Source organism: Penicillium psychrofluorescens (assembly GCF_964197705.1).
Source record: "Penicillium psychrofluorescens genome assembly, chromosome: 4".
Taxonomy (NCBI): Eukaryota; Fungi; Ascomycota; class Eurotiomycetes; order Eurotiales; family Aspergillaceae; genus Penicillium; species Penicillium psychrofluorescens.
The window spans coordinates 2,437,156-2,455,833 of record NC_133442.1 but is presented as its reverse complement, the minus strand read 5'-3'; the positions used below and the strand labels follow the sequence as shown (position 1 = coordinate 2,455,833).

The 18,678-nt window shown below is 54.4% G+C and overlaps 9 protein-coding genes across 9 annotated transcripts; 5 read left to right on the top strand and 4 right to left on the bottom strand.

Annotated features, from left to right (window-relative positions):
* Window positions 1–3,683: 3,683 nt before the first annotated feature.
* Window positions 3,684–4,636, top strand: PFLUO_LOCUS6555 (uncharacterized protein; the record flags this gene model as incomplete). The annotated part of the gene is made up of 2 exons (XM_073784109.1): window positions 3,684–4,144; window positions 4,219–4,636. The coding sequence occupies 2 exons, from the start codon at window positions 3,684–3,686 to the stop codon at window positions 4,634–4,636; spliced, it is 879 nt and encodes a 292-aa protein (XP_073640598.1).
* A 322-nt stretch (window positions 4,637–4,958) lies between these two features.
* On the bottom strand, window positions 4,959–5,861 carry PFLUO_LOCUS6554 (has a role in tRNA modification; the record flags this gene model as incomplete). Its single annotated transcript, XM_073784108.1, has 3 exons — window positions 4,959–5,445; window positions 5,587–5,711; window positions 5,769–5,861. The coding sequence occupies 3 exons, from the start codon at window positions 5,859–5,861 to the stop codon at window positions 4,959–4,961; spliced, it is 705 nt and encodes a 234-aa protein (XP_073640597.1).
* A 643-nt stretch (window positions 5,862–6,504) lies between these two features.
* PFLUO_LOCUS6553 (uncharacterized protein) lies at window positions 6,505–7,561 on the top strand (the record flags this gene model as incomplete). The annotated part of the gene is made up of 3 exons (XM_073784107.1): window positions 6,505–6,780; window positions 6,937–7,156; window positions 7,224–7,561. 3 exons carry the CDS (start codon window positions 6,505–6,507, stop codon window positions 7,559–7,561), a joined length of 834 nt encoding a protein of 277 aa, XP_073640596.1.
* A 279-nt stretch (window positions 7,562–7,840) lies between these two features.
* On the bottom strand, window positions 7,841–9,875 carry PFLUO_LOCUS6552 (mitotic fidelity of chromosome transmission-protein; the record flags this gene model as incomplete). Its single annotated transcript, XM_073784106.1, has 5 exons — window positions 7,841–8,046; window positions 8,100–8,348; window positions 8,408–9,535; window positions 9,597–9,757; window positions 9,814–9,875. 5 exons carry the CDS (start codon window positions 9,873–9,875, stop codon window positions 7,841–7,843), a joined length of 1,806 nt encoding a protein of 601 aa, XP_073640595.1.
* Window positions 9,876–10,071: 196 nt separating this feature from the next.
* PFLUO_LOCUS6551 (uncharacterized protein) lies at window positions 10,072–11,121 on the top strand (the record flags this gene model as incomplete). Its single annotated transcript, XM_073784105.1, has 1 exon — window positions 10,072–11,121. One exon carries the CDS (start codon window positions 10,072–10,074, stop codon window positions 11,119–11,121), a length of 1,050 nt encoding a protein of 349 aa, XP_073640594.1.
* A 178-nt stretch (window positions 11,122–11,299) lies between these two features.
* PFLUO_LOCUS6550 (uncharacterized protein) lies at window positions 11,300–12,623 on the bottom strand (the record flags this gene model as incomplete). Its single annotated transcript, XM_073784104.1, has 4 exons — window positions 11,300–11,423; window positions 11,479–12,316; window positions 12,372–12,407; window positions 12,470–12,623. 4 exons carry the CDS (start codon window positions 12,621–12,623, stop codon window positions 11,300–11,302), a joined length of 1,152 nt encoding a protein of 383 aa, XP_073640593.1.
* Window positions 12,624–12,830: 207 nt separating this feature from the next.
* Window positions 12,831–14,939, bottom strand: PFLUO_LOCUS6549 (uncharacterized protein; the record flags this gene model as incomplete). Its single annotated transcript, XM_073784103.1, has 1 exon — window positions 12,831–14,939. One exon carries the CDS (start codon window positions 14,937–14,939, stop codon window positions 12,831–12,833), a length of 2,109 nt encoding a protein of 702 aa, XP_073640592.1.
* A 218-nt stretch (window positions 14,940–15,157) lies between these two features.
* On the top strand, window positions 15,158–16,855 carry PFLUO_LOCUS6548 (uncharacterized protein; the record flags this gene model as incomplete). The annotated part of the gene is made up of 2 exons (XM_073784102.1): window positions 15,158–15,321; window positions 15,376–16,855. The coding sequence occupies 2 exons, from the start codon at window positions 15,158–15,160 to the stop codon at window positions 16,853–16,855; spliced, it is 1,644 nt and encodes a 547-aa protein (XP_073640591.1).
* A 371-nt stretch (window positions 16,856–17,226) lies between these two features.
* On the top strand, window positions 17,227–18,283 carry PFLUO_LOCUS6547 (uncharacterized protein; the record flags this gene model as incomplete). Its single annotated transcript, XM_073784101.1, has 7 exons — window positions 17,227–17,263; window positions 17,464–17,483; window positions 17,557–17,591; window positions 17,646–17,659; window positions 17,739–17,753; window positions 17,805–18,119; window positions 18,174–18,283. 7 exons carry the CDS (start codon window positions 17,227–17,229, stop codon window positions 18,281–18,283), a joined length of 546 nt encoding a protein of 181 aa, XP_073640590.1.
* Window positions 18,284–18,678: the final 395 nt, after the last annotated feature.

Genomic DNA, 18,678 nt, shown 5'->3' with positions numbered 1-18,678 from the left:
GGTTCTTTGATATATTGTTCGTATTCATTATAGGAGCTACAGAAGTTTGGATCAGACGGTTAGACGCTGTTTGAAAATGAATCAGGTGAATGAACTGTCAGTTGCGATAAAATGGCCGTAGACGATACATTGACAAAGTGAGAAACATTTATCCCCTGTTTTTGGCCCTTGAGGTAGGGGTGTTTCTGTCATGAGTAGTCAATCCGTATGTTCATCGCCAAGGACGAGACAAAGGGCACGCTTTGCTCCGCCCTCGAACCCCTTGGTCTCAGACCCATGCGTATTCCTGATCCAAACCAAATAATAAGGATTCAAACCATGTCTACGGCATTGTTCTCTGCTTTCAAGGTTATTCTTGGAGCGCTCGAACCGAGGTTCGGAGGGCCTTCTACAGTATCAGAATAAACCCCCGAGACAAACACAAACGCTGCCATGCTAACATAGTCCGTGTCCTCTCCCTCGCTCTTTCTCTCTTTGACAGCTTTCGGGTGCACATGTCCGGCCCAAAGCGATGCCTGACCAGGAGAGCCTGCCAGACTCCAGAGAGGTCTCAAACTGGATCGCAACCCGCGCCTAGCCAACGAAGAATAGACTCCGCAACGGCCCACAAGCGAAGCAGCGAGTCCAGACCGCGCGGACCTAAGTAAGACTATTCAGGAAGGAGCCTTGGGCCGTGTGTGAGGCATCAACTGTCCATCAGGCCGGGCCCACCAGGACCACTGAAGAATGCATCCCGCGCGGCATCATCTAAATGAGTCCTAGGAATCCTTTCGTGAACCGGTTCCTTGTCCGCGGCCCTCGACCCTCGGTACTGAGCGAGTCCAGAAGGGTCGTTGACCGCGCTTGGGTCTAGACGAGGGACGCCTTTGCCTTGTGGGGTGACGGAGGCGGTTTCAGGTTGCTCGTTTGTGGAGCTGACGATTGATCGTGTTGCTGGGATCTGGACCAGGATGTGTGTCTACCATGGACATTTTCATTGCACACCGCTCGATGGTGTTGACATTATTCATTTCGGGGATTTATTTAATGACCCTTGCCATCTATTAGACCAGGGCGGACAGGTCGAACAAGGGTTCGTCCTTCCCAGAATCTCGCTACGATGTCGCATTTATCCCTGACACGAACACTATTCCTTCTCGGTTCACCCAAAAGGATTGGAAGGAGCAAGACGCACTGACTCTAATATCCAGAGTGACAGCGGTGTTCCTCGTCTCTACCGATGATCCACAACATCGCAGGGCCGTGAGCAAATCAAGACGCGGATCATCCACAAAGGCTCCATCGGGAGCCACATTTTCAGCTCTGGCCGTCGTAAAGCAGGACAATGTGTGTCCGTCACAGGTTTTCTGCGGAGGCGAGCAAGGAATCATGACGGGCAACGATCCTCGGCAAAGGAGAATAATAATAATAATGACGGGGATCCAAATAAATTAAACCCAGCGTCGCCATGAAACGCGTGGAAATGAGCAGACCCAGTTTTTTTGGTGGATGTGTCGGACAATTCGGGCGATCCTCACCAGGCAATAAATAGAAAGACACAAATCCTCCGCGCCACCACGCCCACTTAGGTCATTAGTCGGGATGATCCAACGGTGCGCATCCCCACCCGCGCCGTTTTGGTTCTTCATGGTTGGCCGTTGCCGTGTGGCCGTGTACACAGGGTCAATCCCTGTATCCTCACTCTCCGTCGACGGAGTGGCCGCCAATGACAGGCTCGACCGTTAGGGCACTAGACCGATCGTCGTGGCTGTGGTCCTCGCGCATAATAGTCGGTCACGCTCGCCTCGATTCCGATCGGCCCTCTCCCCCTCCTGCTTTCTTTTCTTATTCGTTACTACTGTGTATTTTACAACCAGTTCCCACGACTGCTTGGACCAAGCCGTAGATGCCGAACGGTATTATTCAAGTCGTCCGGACGCGATCTCCGAGATGGGGCCCGCCCAACACGGCGGTGGTTTGCTGGCGCTGCATATCTTGGGGTTGACGGGACTCTGATGTGCAAATAAAATAGAAAATTCGAAGAAAAGAGGCAGCCAGCGGGGAGGAAACCGGAGCGGGAGAGATAACATCCAGAGAGAAGGGTTCGCATTCTTGCTGATCCCCCGGTCGAGGGCTGAACGGGTGTTTCAGGCAACCGAACGGATCGTCGCTGAGCTGGAATCCCTCTTGTCTAAATCACAGCTCCTACGATAAATACCTCCTAGGGATGTATAAAAGTAGATACATTTGTAGAATCCAACTTCCGGAATCATAATTCCATTGTGGCAACGACCCACCAAAGAACCTGACCCGTCGTTCAACCCGTCATTCTCGTGTCAGCCATGTGGGAAAACCACGGTTCCCTAGGAAACAAATTCAGGGCCAGGGGGGGGCGCGCTAGGTGGGTTCTGAGACGGCCTCCACTCCCACGAACGCAATTCTAGGCCCGGATCAACCTCATCGCAAGGGCAAACTGGAGATCGGTTGACTGCCTCGTGTGACAGCAATCATCCTGCAGAGCTGGGGGAGCTTAAATGTGGCTGTTTTCACAATGAGGTCGTCTTCGTGCCCACGACGAGGGCCAAAAGACTCCAATAATCCACCGGGGGGTCTGATCCACTGCAGCAAACCAGGAATCCTCTGCTGTTTTGCAGCAGTTCGCCCGGGACGGGGCAGAAGAACAGGGGATGGTGCGCCCTAGCTGACCAGAAAAATCCCCGGTTGGGTGGATGCTGCCAACCGTTCGGAGCGACGACTCAAAAGGGGATTTTTTATTTAATATGGATTAAACCGTTAGTCGCAACGGTAGGGCATTAGGGGCCCCCGTCTTAGCGCCTAGGCTAGGCGGAGGAGACCGTTGGCGAGCTGGCCTGTGCTTTTAAGCTGTGTTACGCATCCTCCGTGATTTCAGGATGGCGCGGGCGGGTCTGCGTCGAAGAAGGAATAACGGGCATGTCCTATAGCGAGTTTACTAGAATAATCACGATAGGACCAACTATAGTATTCTAGGTGCTGGTGCTATATTATCACCGACCTAGACACCCCAGTATAGATGGATGCCCCACCGGCCTCGAACGGTCTGTTCGGCAGAACGAAACAGACAAGATTGCAAGGGCCCTGAGCTCTTAATTAAATGAGGTGGATATGTAGCATATTACCGGTAAACCCACGATCTCGAGATCCAGCTGTCACTGATGATCGCTCGGTTTCATCGGGTTCTGGACTCTCTTTCTCTCTCTCTCTCTCTCATTCTCTCTCGGGACTCTCGACTTCTTTTCTCTCTCCCTTGTCTTCCTCCTGTCCTCCTCCTCTCTTTTCTTTACGATACATATTCTCCTTTCACCTCATATACTTCCTACCACCTCATACGGCCACTTCGTCAGATTCCACGGTACCCGTCCCGTACACGTAGGGCCCTGACCTCACCATTGTCTGTTGCACGAAGACGCTCGACTATCCCTTTGGGTCTTCTTTCTCTTCACCTCTCTTGCTGAACTCCGCTACTGGCAGCTTATCTGGCCTGGTTGCCTTCTGCCCCGGTTTGACTGTCTGTCGTCATTCGAGATCACGAGCACCAACCCCCCTCTCACTCTTCTCTCACTTCCACCTGAGGACGCCACGGGCTTAGGCGCCTCCCTCTCAATCTACTACTATCTTCCCTACTATTTTCTCTCCGAAAGTCCTGCTGGTTCTCACCCGCGCATATGATTGCGTTACAAAATCGGCCCATCTTGCCTCCCGCCAAAGTGGATATCTCACTGCTACTCAAGCCCCAAGATGAGGAAGAGGCCACCCAGGTGAACAGCTCCGCCGCTTATCCACCCATTTCCATCCCGGCACCGTATCCGGGCTCGTCGGCGCCCTTCCTGCCACCGGGGCCTGGCCTCGTGGCAGCTCCGCCGCCGCTGACCAAGAGCAACCCGGGAAAGCGTCTACAACCGGCGCACACGTCCGAATCCCCAGCCAAGAAACAGTCCAAGTGGTCACCGGAAGAAGATTCGTTGATTATTGAGCTGCGTGGCAGTGGGATGAAGTGGGAGGACATCAGCAGACGATTGCCGGGCCGGAGTGCGATCAGCTGCCGGCTGCACTATCAGAACTACCTGGAGCGCCGCAGTGAATGGGATGAGGACAAGAAGAACAAATTGGCGCGTTTATATGAGAGGTAAGTTCGGCATGGAAGAAAATCTTCGTGGGAAAGTAGATTGCAGCCGGCTAACATTTGATATTTTGTGGCAGGTTCAAAGCGGAGATGTGGTCCAAGGTTGCAGAGGAAATGGCTATCCCCTGGCGAGCAGCCGAAGCCATGCACTGGCAGCTGGGTGAACAAGAGATGGCTCGTCGTGCTGGCGTCGTGCCATTCTCACTGTCCAACACAGCAATCGACCCCCCTACCACGAGAACCCGCCGTGCCAGCACCTCACTATCGCGACCCCGGAAAGGGTCGACCTCCCGTGCGATTCCCGGTCATCACCCTGGTCTTCCTCCCCAGCTTCCATCCCTGGAGGAATTAACGGCGGGCGTTCCCGCATTCGCACCAGCCCCGCCGCCGCCACGAGAGTTTTATGGAGTCGGACGAACACCTGAGATGGCCGGCATCCCACCTCCCATGGGCCCTCATATGGGTATGGGCATCCCGCCTCGGACCTTGCCCTAATCTGAGTAGACGACGACGATCACGCCTGAACGGCTTTCTGAATTTCCTTTTTGTTACGAATTGCATAGCGCCGGCTGGAGGTATCTGGTGATTTGGAGGGAGCAAATCGTATAGAGGATTTCTTCTCTTTGGTGTTTTTTTTTTTTTGGGCGAGCTCTTCCGTTCACCTTTTCTTTTTGAGAGCACCTTCGGCGTGAAACACGGGGAGGATCTGGTGTCGGATTTCATTTCACCCTTTTGCGACTCTCGTTCCGATAAATGACGACTTTGAGGCTGGTTCTCGGAGCACACTCCAACGCGGATTTCCTTTTTCTTTCTTCCATCATGGGCGATCTTTGGGTGTGGCAATAACCCACCAGTTGTCCTTTTCATACCCCGATTCCAACACGCGGCCACCCGCTTGGTCGATATCCCGTTCCAGCTCCCCCTCCTCATATAGGTGGTAGTAGCGATGGAATGTCTGGGGCTCTTCAGAGATGCCCTGCTTGGCCGGTCCACCCTTCCGCACCCAAGGGACCATGATGTCCTGCGGGTCGCCCTTGTCCCAACCACGGCGGCTGGTTTTCTGCTCGAGAGCCCACGCATAGATCAGGAGCTTGCCGCCGGCCTGCGTCTCTGAGCCCGACTTCAGGGTCCGCAGAATCTCCGCGACGGCCTGGACTCTGCGTACCGGAGTCGACAAGTGATGCACCACGGCGATGGAGATGGCAAAGTCAAAGAAAGCATCCTGGTGCGGGAGATGGTGAATATCGGCCACAATGGTCGAATGCGGCTGGTGCTTGACCGCGATCCGCGCCAGATTCTCAGATCTGTCGGATTGGGTCAGAGTAAGCCTGGACATGAATATGCAGAAGAAGGAAAGAAAGCAGTGTAACTTAGAAATGACTAAAAACAATAACAACAACAACAACTTTCTACATGGAAGTCACTTCAACCATTCTAGATCTTACCTATCGGAAGCAACGATGAAGACGTCTCGATTGACAGACAGGTACTTGCCATTGCCACACCCGACATCAAGACCCACGGCGCCTGGAGTCAGATTTCGGAGGAATTGTTCCACAATGGGCCATGGCTGGAAAGTAGTGGTGAGTGACAAGCCGGGTGCTGGAGCAGGCAGGGGTTAACGGACCTTATACCGGGTGGAGGAGAAGTGGTCAGCAATCTGCTGGTACACCTCGTGCACATTCTGTTGCTCGTAGGCATCTGCGTCTGGGGCGGCCATGTTAGTTTCATCCGGTGAAGTTCCAAGTCCCGAATCGAACGATAAGCGAGAGAGAGGTGATGGCACGTGACGACGAGCTACAGACTGAATGAGAAAGGAAAGGTATGCTTATGATTAATCGACTTCCTGAAATCATACTCACTGGTAATCACTCGGCGAGTTGGCTCTAGACATTATTCCTCGTCCAACTGCCCTTTCCTTTCCCTTCCCTTCTCTCCCATCTCGCCGGTGCTGACTCAGCACCCCGATATCCAAACGGGGAAGATTCGTCCCAGGTTGTTCCCGATAGACACGAACAGCCAAGTCAAGTGAATCTCAAGGTACGTAAGCATTAGTCTTCTCTACGGCCACAATTTACATATCCTGTGATGGCCAATTCTGAACGTTTCCCGTGGAAGCTCCCACGGTTGTGGCCTCGGATGTTGTTCAGGGGAACGGGCAAGCTTGATATTGCCCCATCTTTCTATGCTTGAAACCCGAAGGCCACGGCGCACAGACTTGATCTCTAGTACATCAAGTGCTGCAATCGTCCAATGCCTTCCTGGCCTACCGAGACACCCCATAAGCTCTAATTCAACAACCATATACCTATATGCCAATCTCAACCCACACAACCAATATTGATGCTAATACCGCTTTCCAGATGGCGTTCCAACCAACCCCGGCGGATATCTCCGTCCTTGTCTCGGCCCCGGCCTCTGGTCGAGGCGGAGAGGCAGACCGCGGCTTCGTCAACGAGCGTCGCATCACGCCCACCTGGACCCTCTTCCAGCTGAAGGGCAAGCTGGAGACCATGACTGGTGTTCCGCCAGGAACCCAGCGCCTGCGCATCAAAGTGCCTGGTCGATCGGACCAGTGGGCTGAAGGAGATGATCGGATTATCAGTGAGTGGGGGCTGGTGAAGGGGTCGGAGATTGAGGTGGGTGATTCTACTTCCATGTGGTTAGGCACTCGGTCTGTGGGCTGTTTCCTTTCTAATGATGGTGCTACATCCATGAGACGATCACTCTACACCATCGGCTCAACTGGGAGACGAAGAAATCATCCCAGACATATGCTAATCCAATACACTCAGGTCCACGACACCCGCCCTCAGGCAATGCGCCCCAACTTCTCGGACTTGTCATCTGTTGATAAATATGTCCTGCCCACAGAGACGTACGAGTCTCTCCCAAACTCAGTGCTGGCATGGAAGAAGAACCAGAAACTTGGCCGCTTCGACCCCAACACCGCCTCCCCGGAGGAGACCCTGCGAAACCAAGTTGAGAAAGACCAGACGGAGGTCTCTGATAAAGGTATAAACGACCCTTGAACCAGTGACGCATATTATCCGTTTTGAACGTCATCTCACTTGAATTACAGGCATTACTGTCGACAAGCGGGCTATCGTCCTGCCCTCTACTCCACCGCATATCCGTCGGGGTACCATCCGCTTTGTGGGACGGGTGCCGACTATTCCTATCTCTGGGCTGCCTCGTGAGATGGAACATACGGAGGTACCTGCAGAGCTGCGGCCGATCTGGGTGGGCATTGAGCTGGACGAACCGACTGGGAAAAACGATGGTAGTGTGGGTGGCCAGCGCTACTTTGACTGCAGCGAGAAAAGGGGTGTCTTTGTGAAGCCAGAAAAGGTCGAGGTGGGGGATTTCCCTCCTCTGGGGCTGGATGATGATCTGGATGAATTGATGGAAGAGATATGATGTACAACCCGGACGGAGGCTAAACGATTTGCATTGTTATGAACGAGGCTCTGATATCCTCCATCGCCAAAGAATCACAAAAAGATCCAGCTGATAACCGAAGAAACAAGTAACTAACACCGATATCCAGATTCATCGCTAAGAATCGCTGAGAACAAGCAACCAGTCAACCCCACACCAGGACTCCAGAAGCGCAATTTCGTAGGTATCAGATCGCATTGTTCGGGCCGACAAGTATAAAAAAAGACAATGAGGCCAAAAAGAAAAATTCAGACCAAGCTATTTGCTGGCCTTCTGCTTGCCCTTGGGTCGACCTCGCCCCTTTGTCGCAGGAGGCGCCCTTTCGGGCTCGACTTCACTTTCGGGCCCAGGATCCCTGGACGCGGACGCCTCAGGGGACATTTCGCCCTCGGCTGGAACGCATCCCTGCGTAAAGAACAGCCGCGTTTCCCTGTCATATGAGTTTTGGAAGCTGTAGTAGTTCCCTTTCGACTAGTCAATATCGAGATGCTTCTTAAACGACAACAACGAGACTCACCCCTCGGAACCTGGAAGACAGATCCTTTGCCAGCGCTGAATTGTACCCCTGATATATCGACGTCCACGCGTCCATGGCAGACGTAAAAGACCATATGCATCTTCTTCGAATTCTTTGGCTTTTTGACACCCGCAGGCGGAAGCTCCACCACACCGGACCCGATGAACGTCGAACTGAGTAGTTTGGCGAACCGGAAGGTGGAACCTTTGACATCTCTCGTTTCGATGCCGGACGGTGCGTATGCAATGTCTGTGCAGGCCCAGAGTCAGCATGAAGACAAACCAAATCAGCAATAACATGAGACATACCGAGAACCTCTTCCTCGGTGCTTCCCGCCTGCAGGTCGCCGTCCCATTTCCGGACATAACCATGAAGAACGCCTCCTTCTTTCTCCCAAACATCGGCATTTTCATCCTCCTCGTCTGAGCTATCATCTTTGCTCTTCCGCGATTTGGATTTTCGGCCCGCGCGCTTGCCTTTCTTCTTTTGCTTCTCAGGCTCAAGCTCCTCGGTCCGGATAACCTCCTTGATGGTTGACAGTGGGTATCTTTGCCCTTCGACAGCCTCGCCATCGCCGTAAACACATCGTTCATTCCGCCAGTACGCGAGGGGGCGAACTGACACTCGTCCTGAGCGGGTGTGGGTACCATTGTTCTCCGTGGGTATCTCCCGCTTGAGGATGTATAAGCTGCGGCCCTTCAGAGGACCGGTACGGTTTGCGTAATTCTCAACCACCTTGTCGAGTTCCGGCTCCAGGGGCTCACGCGCATGTTGAGGAGTCGAGGCCGTCGTCTTCGGCTTCTTGGTCGGTCTTGGATCGGCTACTTCTTCGTCGGCCGGCTGTTGAGCCTTTCGGGGACGTCCACGCTTTTTGGGCTCAGTCTTGCTGGCGCTGGAAGTCTTCGACGGGGCTCCTCTCTTTCCGGTCGAAGACGGTGCAGCTTTTTCGGCCGGGCGCGAACCAAGTTCCGTCAGAGAGGAGGCGCCGTCCAGAATATTCTGAGGAGCTGGAGAATCAGACAATTCATTGTCGTCTGCCATGGTTTCGTTGCCGATGTCAAAGCTATTCCCAAAATCGCCATTCTCGTCACCATTTAGTTGGTCCTCATTCTCATCATCCGAAAAGTCCAGCGCAATGGCTGGTGCTTTCAGGTTCATCTTGGCAATGTTCTTCTTGTTCGAAGCATTCGCTGAGCGGGTAGAGAGGGGAGACGGATCCAGGCGCGTGTTTTCCCGAGTCGAAAGCAAGCTTCTTCCCTCAGAGGGACTGGACGACATGTCTTCATTCTGTGGATCGGGGGAAGATCGGAAACCAGGAGTCCTCCGTGGTGACCCTGTCAGGCCACTCTTCATAGGAGAGCGCGCGAGAGGCGGTGGGAAGTACGAGTTGCGAGAGCCATTGGCGTCGAGAAAATCCATGGGACCAGGCCCATTGCCTATCGAAAATGGGGAGAATTAGCATCAGACGTATAGGAAGGGAGAGTGTTGTCATCGCACCTTCGTCCATCGACATCTCAGAGCCGAAGGAATCGTCGTCTGCCGCGGTGCCGAACCCGTTCAACTTGGCTGGCGACTTCTCAGGAGACGAAAACAAGCCATCTACTTCTTCCATGCCATGTTCGTCACGTCTGCCTTCTTTCAGAGTGAGGCCGGTACGCCTAGGATGATCGCATCAGTGACCCCGATCGCGCGGGTTGATTGAGCGCCGACTCACCTTCCTGCTGTGCCGACATTGGAATAGTCATAGTCGCGGGCCTTGCCTGGCCCTCGAGCCATATTGCGCGATCGGTGGGAGAAAGACTGTCGAGAAGTTGGTGGTGAAGGAAAGAAAGAGAGATAGTGGAGGGGGAAAGGACAGAGGCAGAAGGAATTCGGGGGAGTACAACACGCGCCCGCCGCTAACCCGACTGGGCGACGCGTTCACTTCTTCCACTTCCCTACAGAACTACATAGTAGTGATTTCACTACCACCATGGACGACAATCGCCACTCGACTCCGGTTCCCGATGCTCCGCCAGACTCCTTGTCCGCTGCCTTCATTCCTCCCAGCATAGACACACTCGCTCTGCTGGCCGGCGAGTCCTACGCCTACTACACGCCTTGCCCTGCGGAAATCACCCCTCAAGACACGTCCGCCAGCCAGACAGAGAGCACCCCATGTGTTCTAGGTGTCGATGAAGCTGGCCGTGGCCCAGTGCTAGGCCCAATGGTCTACGGTGCCTTCTACCTGCCTCTTGATCTGCACCGCTCGCTACTGGCTCGAGACTACGGCTTCGACGACAGTAAGGCGCTCACCCCCGCGGTACGCGCCAACCTGATGCAGCTACTCAACACCCCGGGCCATCCACTGTTTGAGTCCTGTGGGTACGCCATCAAATCCCTCTCTGCGCGCGACATCTCCTCCGGCATGATGAGGCCCGGCGTTGCCGTTTACAATCTGAACGCGCAAGCCATGGACGCGACAATTGAGCTCATCCGCGGAGTGGTCGAGGACCGCGCCGTAGACGTGCGGGAGGTCTACATTGACACAATTGGCAACCCGGCCACATACCAAGCTAAACTGGAGCGTATCTTCCCGTCCCTGAAGATTACGGTAGCCAAAAAGGCGGACTCGCTGTATCCGTGTGTCAGTGCTGCTAGTGTGGCAGCCAAGGTGACCCGGGATGTAGCGCTTGGGGTCTTGTACGAGTCGGTGCTAAAGGCACAATCCCCCAAGGTCGCGCCGAACGCCACCCCGGACGGCTGGGGCAGTGGTTATCCCTCAGATTCCAAGTGTACTGGCTGGCTCCGACGGAATCTGGACCCGGTCTTTGGATGGGGCAGCGAATGCCGATTCAGCTGGGGCACAGCCAAGGAAATGCTGGAGTTGAAAGGGGGTGCCCGGGTCGACTGGCCGGACGAGGAAGAAGAGGAGGGAAACACGCGGCTCAGTGAATTCCTGCTGGCATCGGGGCTGGGAAAGAACGCTACGCGGGATGGACTGCGAGATTGGTACGGTCACCGACCGGCAGAGATTCTTTGAGACGATACGGCGCCATTAAAGCTAGATGAACATGAACCCTCACTAATACAACACTGATGATACCCATGAAAAGATCTCTCACGACGCCAGAAACAAAGGGAATGATTCCTCCACGAGTGTTGAAGTAAAATAATGCAAAGCCGGTCCAGCAGGGTATCTTTGAAGGGAAGTGGGAGAATCACAAGGTCGCGGTCGAGAAGTAGTAGTTGTCCCACAGGTATCCATAGTCCTCCACCACACTACCCACCAGGTCCAGGAGAGGCTTACCCTTCATCTTGTCGGTGACGCTCTGAATCCATGACCTGTGTCCAATGGTTAGTATATTGATCACACTTCAGGTCCCAGAGGGGAACATACTTGGTGATATTCTCATAGAAGGCGCCTCGCATTGACCACCAGCCCATGGACCACCCGCGCTTTTTCAGCTCCTCTCGCTCGAGCGCGGTGAGCCCCCGAAGACCGCCAGCAACCCGTTCACGGAAATCCCGTTTAGCAAGCTGCCGACAGCCGTATTCCATTCCAAATCCAATCAGCCATGGCCGCCAGCTTCGCTTGTCTCCACTCCACCTCTGCATGGCCAGGGCGTATACCACCGGCCGAAGAATGTAAAGGACTTCGGCCAATTGTCCTTGCCCCGTCACGCGATGAAGGAGTGCGCTGGGTGACTTGATGTCATCGACCGTGAGCACCTTGGAGATGAGATAGTTTGAAACATCCTCGACGTCCGGAAGGGACGGGAGGGAGAGTCCTGTGCGAGGCATCGTCCAACTCAGGTCCGAGGACCGCTCACTCACGGGAGACTGCGTGCCGTTCCAATCGCTCTGGTCCTCCTCCTCCGTCGACCGTGGGTCGATTTCGCGGTCCGGGAGTGGCGGGCTGACAAGTGGCCTGGAGTTGGTCAAGCGAAGCAAAAGTAACCGGCAGACTGCCTTGGCAAATTCAATAAAGACGACCACGCGCCATCGAGTTTTCTGGCCCCGTCGCCGTGCTGCCATTTCCCAGAGTAATTCGGTATACTGAAGCATCTGAAGCGCAAGAGCGACCCGGCGATATAGGGAAGAGCGCGAGGCCCAGTATTTCGTGTATCGGGAATGAGGTGTCGGCGGCGGGCGAGGGATGGTGGGTGGCAGCCGAGATATGACACGCGACACCAGAGAATCGTGATATAGCGACAACAGCTGGACACCGGAGTGCACTGCATAAGACTGTCAGACACCCCCCCCTCCAAAACCAGGCATGGGGATACTGACCGCATTCTGAAGTAATCTCCGATTCACGGTATCGTCCTGGAAAAGATCGCGGGTCAGTCAGATCTTGGGGAGCACAACCAGCCAGCAGCGCGACTTACCTGGGATGATATACGTCAACGACCTCAGCGCCGACTCAACCTGGCCGACCGAGCTGGCATTCTTGGTCACGAAATCCTCATAGAGCGAGAGCCATTTGGAAGGGTGTAGCAACACGGGAGGGATTGGATTCTGGATATTCTTCGCCGTTTCCATCATGGTTTCAGCACCGACAGACAACCGAGAGCCATCGGATGGGATGAGAAAGAATGACGAGGTTGGGCCAGGGGGGCACGTGGATCTGCCAAGACGACGAACCGAGGCTGTTCTGCTTCCGGTAATTCTTATACTACATACAGTAGACGACAGTCCTGTAGGGTATGATTGAATATGATTTAATACGACTGTCGTTCTTCAGATGTTTTATTCATCCGCCCACTGCCATAACCCGCCCGGCCGCATGGCCTCGCGATACCGCTCCTCGACCTTCTCCCGCTCCTGCTGCCACGCTGCTTTGCGGTCGCATTCTTCTTCTTGGGAGTCGGGCATCTCGGTCCGCCAGAATCCGGGAGGTGTTTGCGCGCGTGGGTGCGTGTGTCGGTGTTTGCCGTATTGGTTGGCCATGAGTCGGGTCCTCGCTTCTACCAGGAGGTTCTCGCGATCCTGGCTGCTCAGTCCGGCAAGCAGGTGCTGATCATCGCCCATGTATTCCTCAAGAATCCTTTGCTCCTCTTCCTGGTTTGCCTCCGTCGAATGGGATGGCAAACCACCAAGACGAGCCAGGCCACGGAAATGATCCCCACAACATCCCGGGCGAGTACAGCCGAGGAGACACTTTCGGTCATCTTTCTTGCGAATCACCGCGTCGTATGCGTAGTCAGCCCCCTGATTTCGTGCGGAATTAATCTTAAAATGGTTCAGAGTCAACCGATCCAGTGGTAGGGCTCGGAATGGTTCGTCTTCGGGACGCACTTCCGGGGGCAAGTCATCCAGGTTTGTTCGCGTAGCAGTCTTCCTCTCCGATTGCGGCAGGGCTGGCTCCGGAGTGGAAGTTCTATTTGGCGCACGGGTTCCTGGAGGCGTCGACCGTCCATCTACGCGATCGTGGATCGTAATCATGGTGGTGTGGGGAGATCTCAGGGGTGATTTAGAGGGCAATGACCCCTCTAGAAGATCGTGTAGACGTCGCCGAGGGATCTTGTTAGACTTCTTCGCGTTCGGTGGCACCATATCCCACTCGTCTCGGTCACCATCTTCGGCCAGATCGGGTATCGCACGCTGATCCATATCCATCTGTCTCCGTCTTTTGGTGTCGGATCCGTGCCCAGAGACATTGAAAGTGCGTGCATTACCATCAACAGGCTGGAGCACAGATGGCTGGGGCAATTGCTCGTCTGGCCGTATTCGTTGAGGGCAAGGCTGAGTCAAGTCAGAGTCGCCGTGAGAAGCCTGTGTGTACTCGGTATAGATGTTCCTGGACTCGGCTTTGCGTTTCGTGGGCGTTGGTACTGTTATGCCAATCTCGTCAAGATCCTGCGTGCCGGGAGGAAGCTGTCCAAGTGACTGTGACAGCTGGCGGACTGGACTCGAGGACACAGGTTCACTTTTAATGAGCACCGGCTGGTCAGAAACAACACCTCTTGGATGACTATGGGATAATGCATTGTTATTGGAAGGGGTTTTCCATGGCATTCGTTTTCTCTTCTGCAGTGGCACACTTGGCAGGAAATCCTGACCTTCGAAAGAGCCGGGTTCAGAAGATGTGGGGTCACATCCAGGGGAACTAGACTGGGTTGAAGGCGGCTCTGGTGGTTCTGAGCGAGTTAGATTCTGGCTTTGCTGCTCAGTCTTGATGTTGGAAATCCTGTCTGCCGCTGAATTCTGGTTCGGTAAGGCGTCGGAGTCATGCGAAGGGGCCTCGGAGGCCTCATGAGATTTTGAATATGATCGTTTCCGAGAAGAGACCGGGCTTTTGTGATTTTGGTTGCCCACGCCGCTTGGAACCTTTCGAAAAGTGACCGGCAAACCATTGCGCACGAGCGTGAACTCATCCCGTTCCAGTTGGCGATCCCAATGCCTCAACTTCTTCTTATGCTGCAACACTCTGACTTTGAGGCCACTCCAGGTCTGGATGAATGTCTTCAGGTTGTCATATAATGCTGTGTACTTGGCCTCGACCCCTTTGGGTGGCCGGTCGGCTTCGGGATGAGCATGGTCCAGATGGCTCTCCCAAACATGTTTCGGGGAAAACTCGTCTTCCAGATTGGCGAATTTCTGGGGGAGTTCAAGACCTTTCGGATCCACCTCGTAGCGCTTCAGCTCCGTCTGGAGTACCGAGACTTCATACTGGAGTGCTCGGATTCGGTCCTCGGCCGCTTTCTGGGCTTGGCTGGCCATCAATGCATTGTGTTCGGCCTCCCGCACGCGCTCATCGGAGCGGGCCAGTGAGGAATTCAGATGTCGGTAGGCATTATCGAAGGACACCTCACATGCCTCTGCGACTGAGGCGTGAAGTTCCTTGAGGACTTCCATGTCCTTCCTTAGCTTGACGAGGTGGTCAACGCGACTCGGACGCGACGGACTGTAATTGCCAGGGCTTCACCGCCTTGGTGCTTATCAACGATAAGGTCGATCGATCAGCCATGCGTTCTTTCTTTTCTTCCTTTCTTCCTCATTATTCCTTTGACTCGCTGCCGCCGATGTTCATTACATTCTTCATTTTGACTTCATCGTAGTCTAGATGATACAGCATGTTGAAGCGACGTCGAGAGGATCCCCAACCGAGTGTGCCCCCGACCAAGCGAGCACGCAATGCGAAGACGGGCTCGCTCGACCGCCTCTCATCCTTGAGTGACGAACTTCTGTTGCATATCCTGTCCTTCCTTCCAATATCATCCCTGAATGTCTGCCAAAGGTAAGGCTTATTTTTCCTTGGCTCTGTGAACCGGTGCTAACTTTGGTCTCGCAGTTTATCCCGTCGGTTCAATGCCCTCAGTGGAGACTCGGAGCTCTGGAAAAGACAGTATTACTCTCAGTGGGTGCGACCTCGAGCCCGACGATTGGCAAATTCCCGGCGCACAACTCTGGCTCCTTCCAAGACGGAGTATTCGCCGAAAGTCTCGACGTGGTTCGATCACAGCCACTTAGCAGAGGACGGTAGGGTGACCAACTGGAAGAGACAGTATCGGCTTCGACACAACTGGTCAAAAGGAGCTTGCCGAGTGACCGAAGTCGAATTTGCTGAGCCACCATGCCCTCCCATGCTCGTGAAGCTCTGTGCTGGTATCGTCTTCACGGCCGATTCGACTTATGGACTGCGGGCCTGGACGGCAAACGACCCCAAGTCCTGCCTGGCCAGGGCTTCCTTTTCCGATGGCCAATCCAAGTCATCTGCGACAGCACCGACAGCTCTAGCCGTGAGCCAACAAAAAGATGGAATTGAGATCGTGGTTGGATTTGTAAACGGCTGCTTCAGTCTCTACTTTTGGAACCCTCAGACATTTCATTTGGACTTGCGATCATCTCATATCGGGTCTAGCGGTGGAGCCATCACCGCCATGGCCTCATCATCACCATATCTCCTCATGGTTTCTCAACATAAAATTCTATCATTGTACAACTTGCGTCCTACGCCGCATGCCGCAGGTTCGGCCACTGCAGCCAAGGAACCCCAGCAGCTCGCGTCCCTCCGAGCGGATAACATTGTCGCACCAATGACTCTATCTCTTCGGGTCTCGCCGTTCGACATCACCGCCACAATTGTTTATAGCTTCTTCCACATTGGCTGTGGCTGGTCTTTAGGGATTCAAGAGTTGCGTTTGGGCAAAGATGGCCAACAGCGAGATTCACAACTCGCCACGACGGTAGACTCCCAATACGGGATACAGCCATTACAGGGTCTACCACAGACACGAAAACGGCGTCATTCCACGGCCCAGTATGAGTCGTCTGCCTCCGGGGCACCCAGTGTGCCCTCCATAATACACCAGCAACCGCCAACCTCCATGTCTTACTCGCACCCGTACCTGCTGACTTCGCATGCGGACAACACATTGACCATGTATTTGGTAGTGTCGACCACCAACACTCTATTTGTTCGAGGTGGCCAGCGGCTCTGGGGCCACACCTCGTCGGTGTCCGCCGTGCAAGTGACCAACCGCGGGAAGGCCGTGTCGGTCAGCTCTCGAGGGGATGAGCTTCGCATCTGGGAGCTGGAGATGGCTGTTGCCTCATTGAATACTCGCCGGCCAGTGGAGGAGAACAGTATTCAGATCAGCGCGGAGAACAAGCCGCCGCTGCCAGGGCCGGTCCTTGAGGCCAATCCGGTAGGGCTAACTGCCGGGGCGACTCGGATGCAGGGATGTGTCGGATTTGACGAGGAGCGAGTGGTTTTACTTCGCGAGAAAGGGATTGGCACGCCGCTGCTTGAATGCTACGACTTCACCTGAGGAGGAGGACGATGATGCCATTGATGTATATACCTTCTCCGTCCGCGTAGCGCAAGGTCTTCGGGGCTGGGGACCCTAGCGGTGGGCGGCTGTTTAAAAAGGCAGTCAACCTACCTAGATCTTGTTCCTAATAATAATAATCATCATTATAATCCTACCTACCGATAGCTAGCCAAAGAACTCAATGATGGCCGATACGATGACAGAGTTTTGCAAGACTAAGCAGCGGGATTTCTCCCCACAAAACTTTCGCGCCCCATCAATTTCTGCTCTGCTCAACCTCCATCACCTTTTTCTTGTCTCCCACCACATTCCCCTTTTCTTTCTCACCTCTCTTCTTTCTTCCTTGATTCACTTCTCTTTCAGTCATCATGGACTACCAGACCGGTGCTCGTGGCTGCTTCAACTGTAAGTTTCCTTCTGCCCCGCTTCCGCTTGAAGGCTCTGCAGGCTCCCACAACCTGCTGGGAATGGCCCCTCGGCTTCAGCGACAAGCGTGAGGCCACTCCGTGGCTCGTTCTCAAAACCCCCTCCGTCGCGATCGCGACCACATCTCCCCGAAGTAAGGAACTGGCGAGCGTTGGACTGACACACTTTTTCCTCCGCAGGTGGCGAAGTCTCTCACCAGGTAATTTTCCGTTGAGCACCTCTCGCTCGCTCGCTCGTTCGCTGTCAGTGTGATACTCATCAGGTTTCTCTAGGCTCGCGACTGCCCCAAGAAGGGTACTCCTACTTGGTAATATCTCTCTTGCGCTCTTCGAGTGACCCTAAGCTGATTCGTTCTCGGTAGCTACAACTGCGGTGGTATGCATCCTCTCGTTGTCTCTCGACTATTGAGTGCTTTTGATCAACGATGGCTAACCGAGTTCAATTGCACCTACAGGCCAGGGCCACGTTAGTAAGTTGATATCTGTCGCCTCGTCCATCAACCCCTTCTGACCTCTGCCAGGCCGCGAGTGCTCCTTGCCCGCCAAGGAGAAGTCCTGCTACCGCTGCGGCGAGACGGGTCACATCTCTCGTGACTGCACCCAGGCCGGCGGTGACAGCTACGGCGGCGGCGCCCAGGGTGGCCAGGGCGGCGGCCAGGAATGCTACAAGTGCGGTCAGGTCGGACACATTGCGCGCAACTGCAGCCAGAACTACGGTGGCTACGGCGGCGGTAGCGGCGGCGGCTTCGGCGGTGGCCGTGCGCAGACTTGCTACTCGTGCGGTGGATTCGGCCACATGGCTCGTGACTGCACTCACGGCCAGAAGTGCTACAACTGTTAGTTGTTTCTTTTTCTTCCCCCCTCTCGGTCGTTTATTAACTCAAATTCAGGCGGCGAGGTTGGTCATCTCTCTCGTGACTGCCCTACCGAGGCCCGGGGTGAGCGCGTCTGCTACAAGTGCAAGCAGCCCGGCCACGTCCAGGCTGCCTGCCCGAACTAGATGGCTGGCGGCGTCCTGCAACGCTCGTTTTCCATCCCATCTCTAGTCACATGCATGCATATCGGAAGAGCGATCTACGTCGCGACACCCCTGGATTTTCCCTTCCTCCATGTATTAATGATGAGATCACGGCTTCCATTCACGATCCCAGTCTCTTGTTCCTCTCTGGTTTCTTTTTGCGGTGCCCTCACCTGTACACTCGGTCCATCATGGTTTCATGTCTTTTCTGCGTGGAAAGTGACAACAAGGTGCCACAGGCGATCTGGCTGGCAGATGGTGTTTTTACTCGGGGACGAGCAGGAACGAAAAAGCGTTCATGATTTTTTGCCTACAAAAAGAATTCAATGCCGAAGACGGTCTTCCATTTCGTTCTAGATACTGATCTTGCTATATGT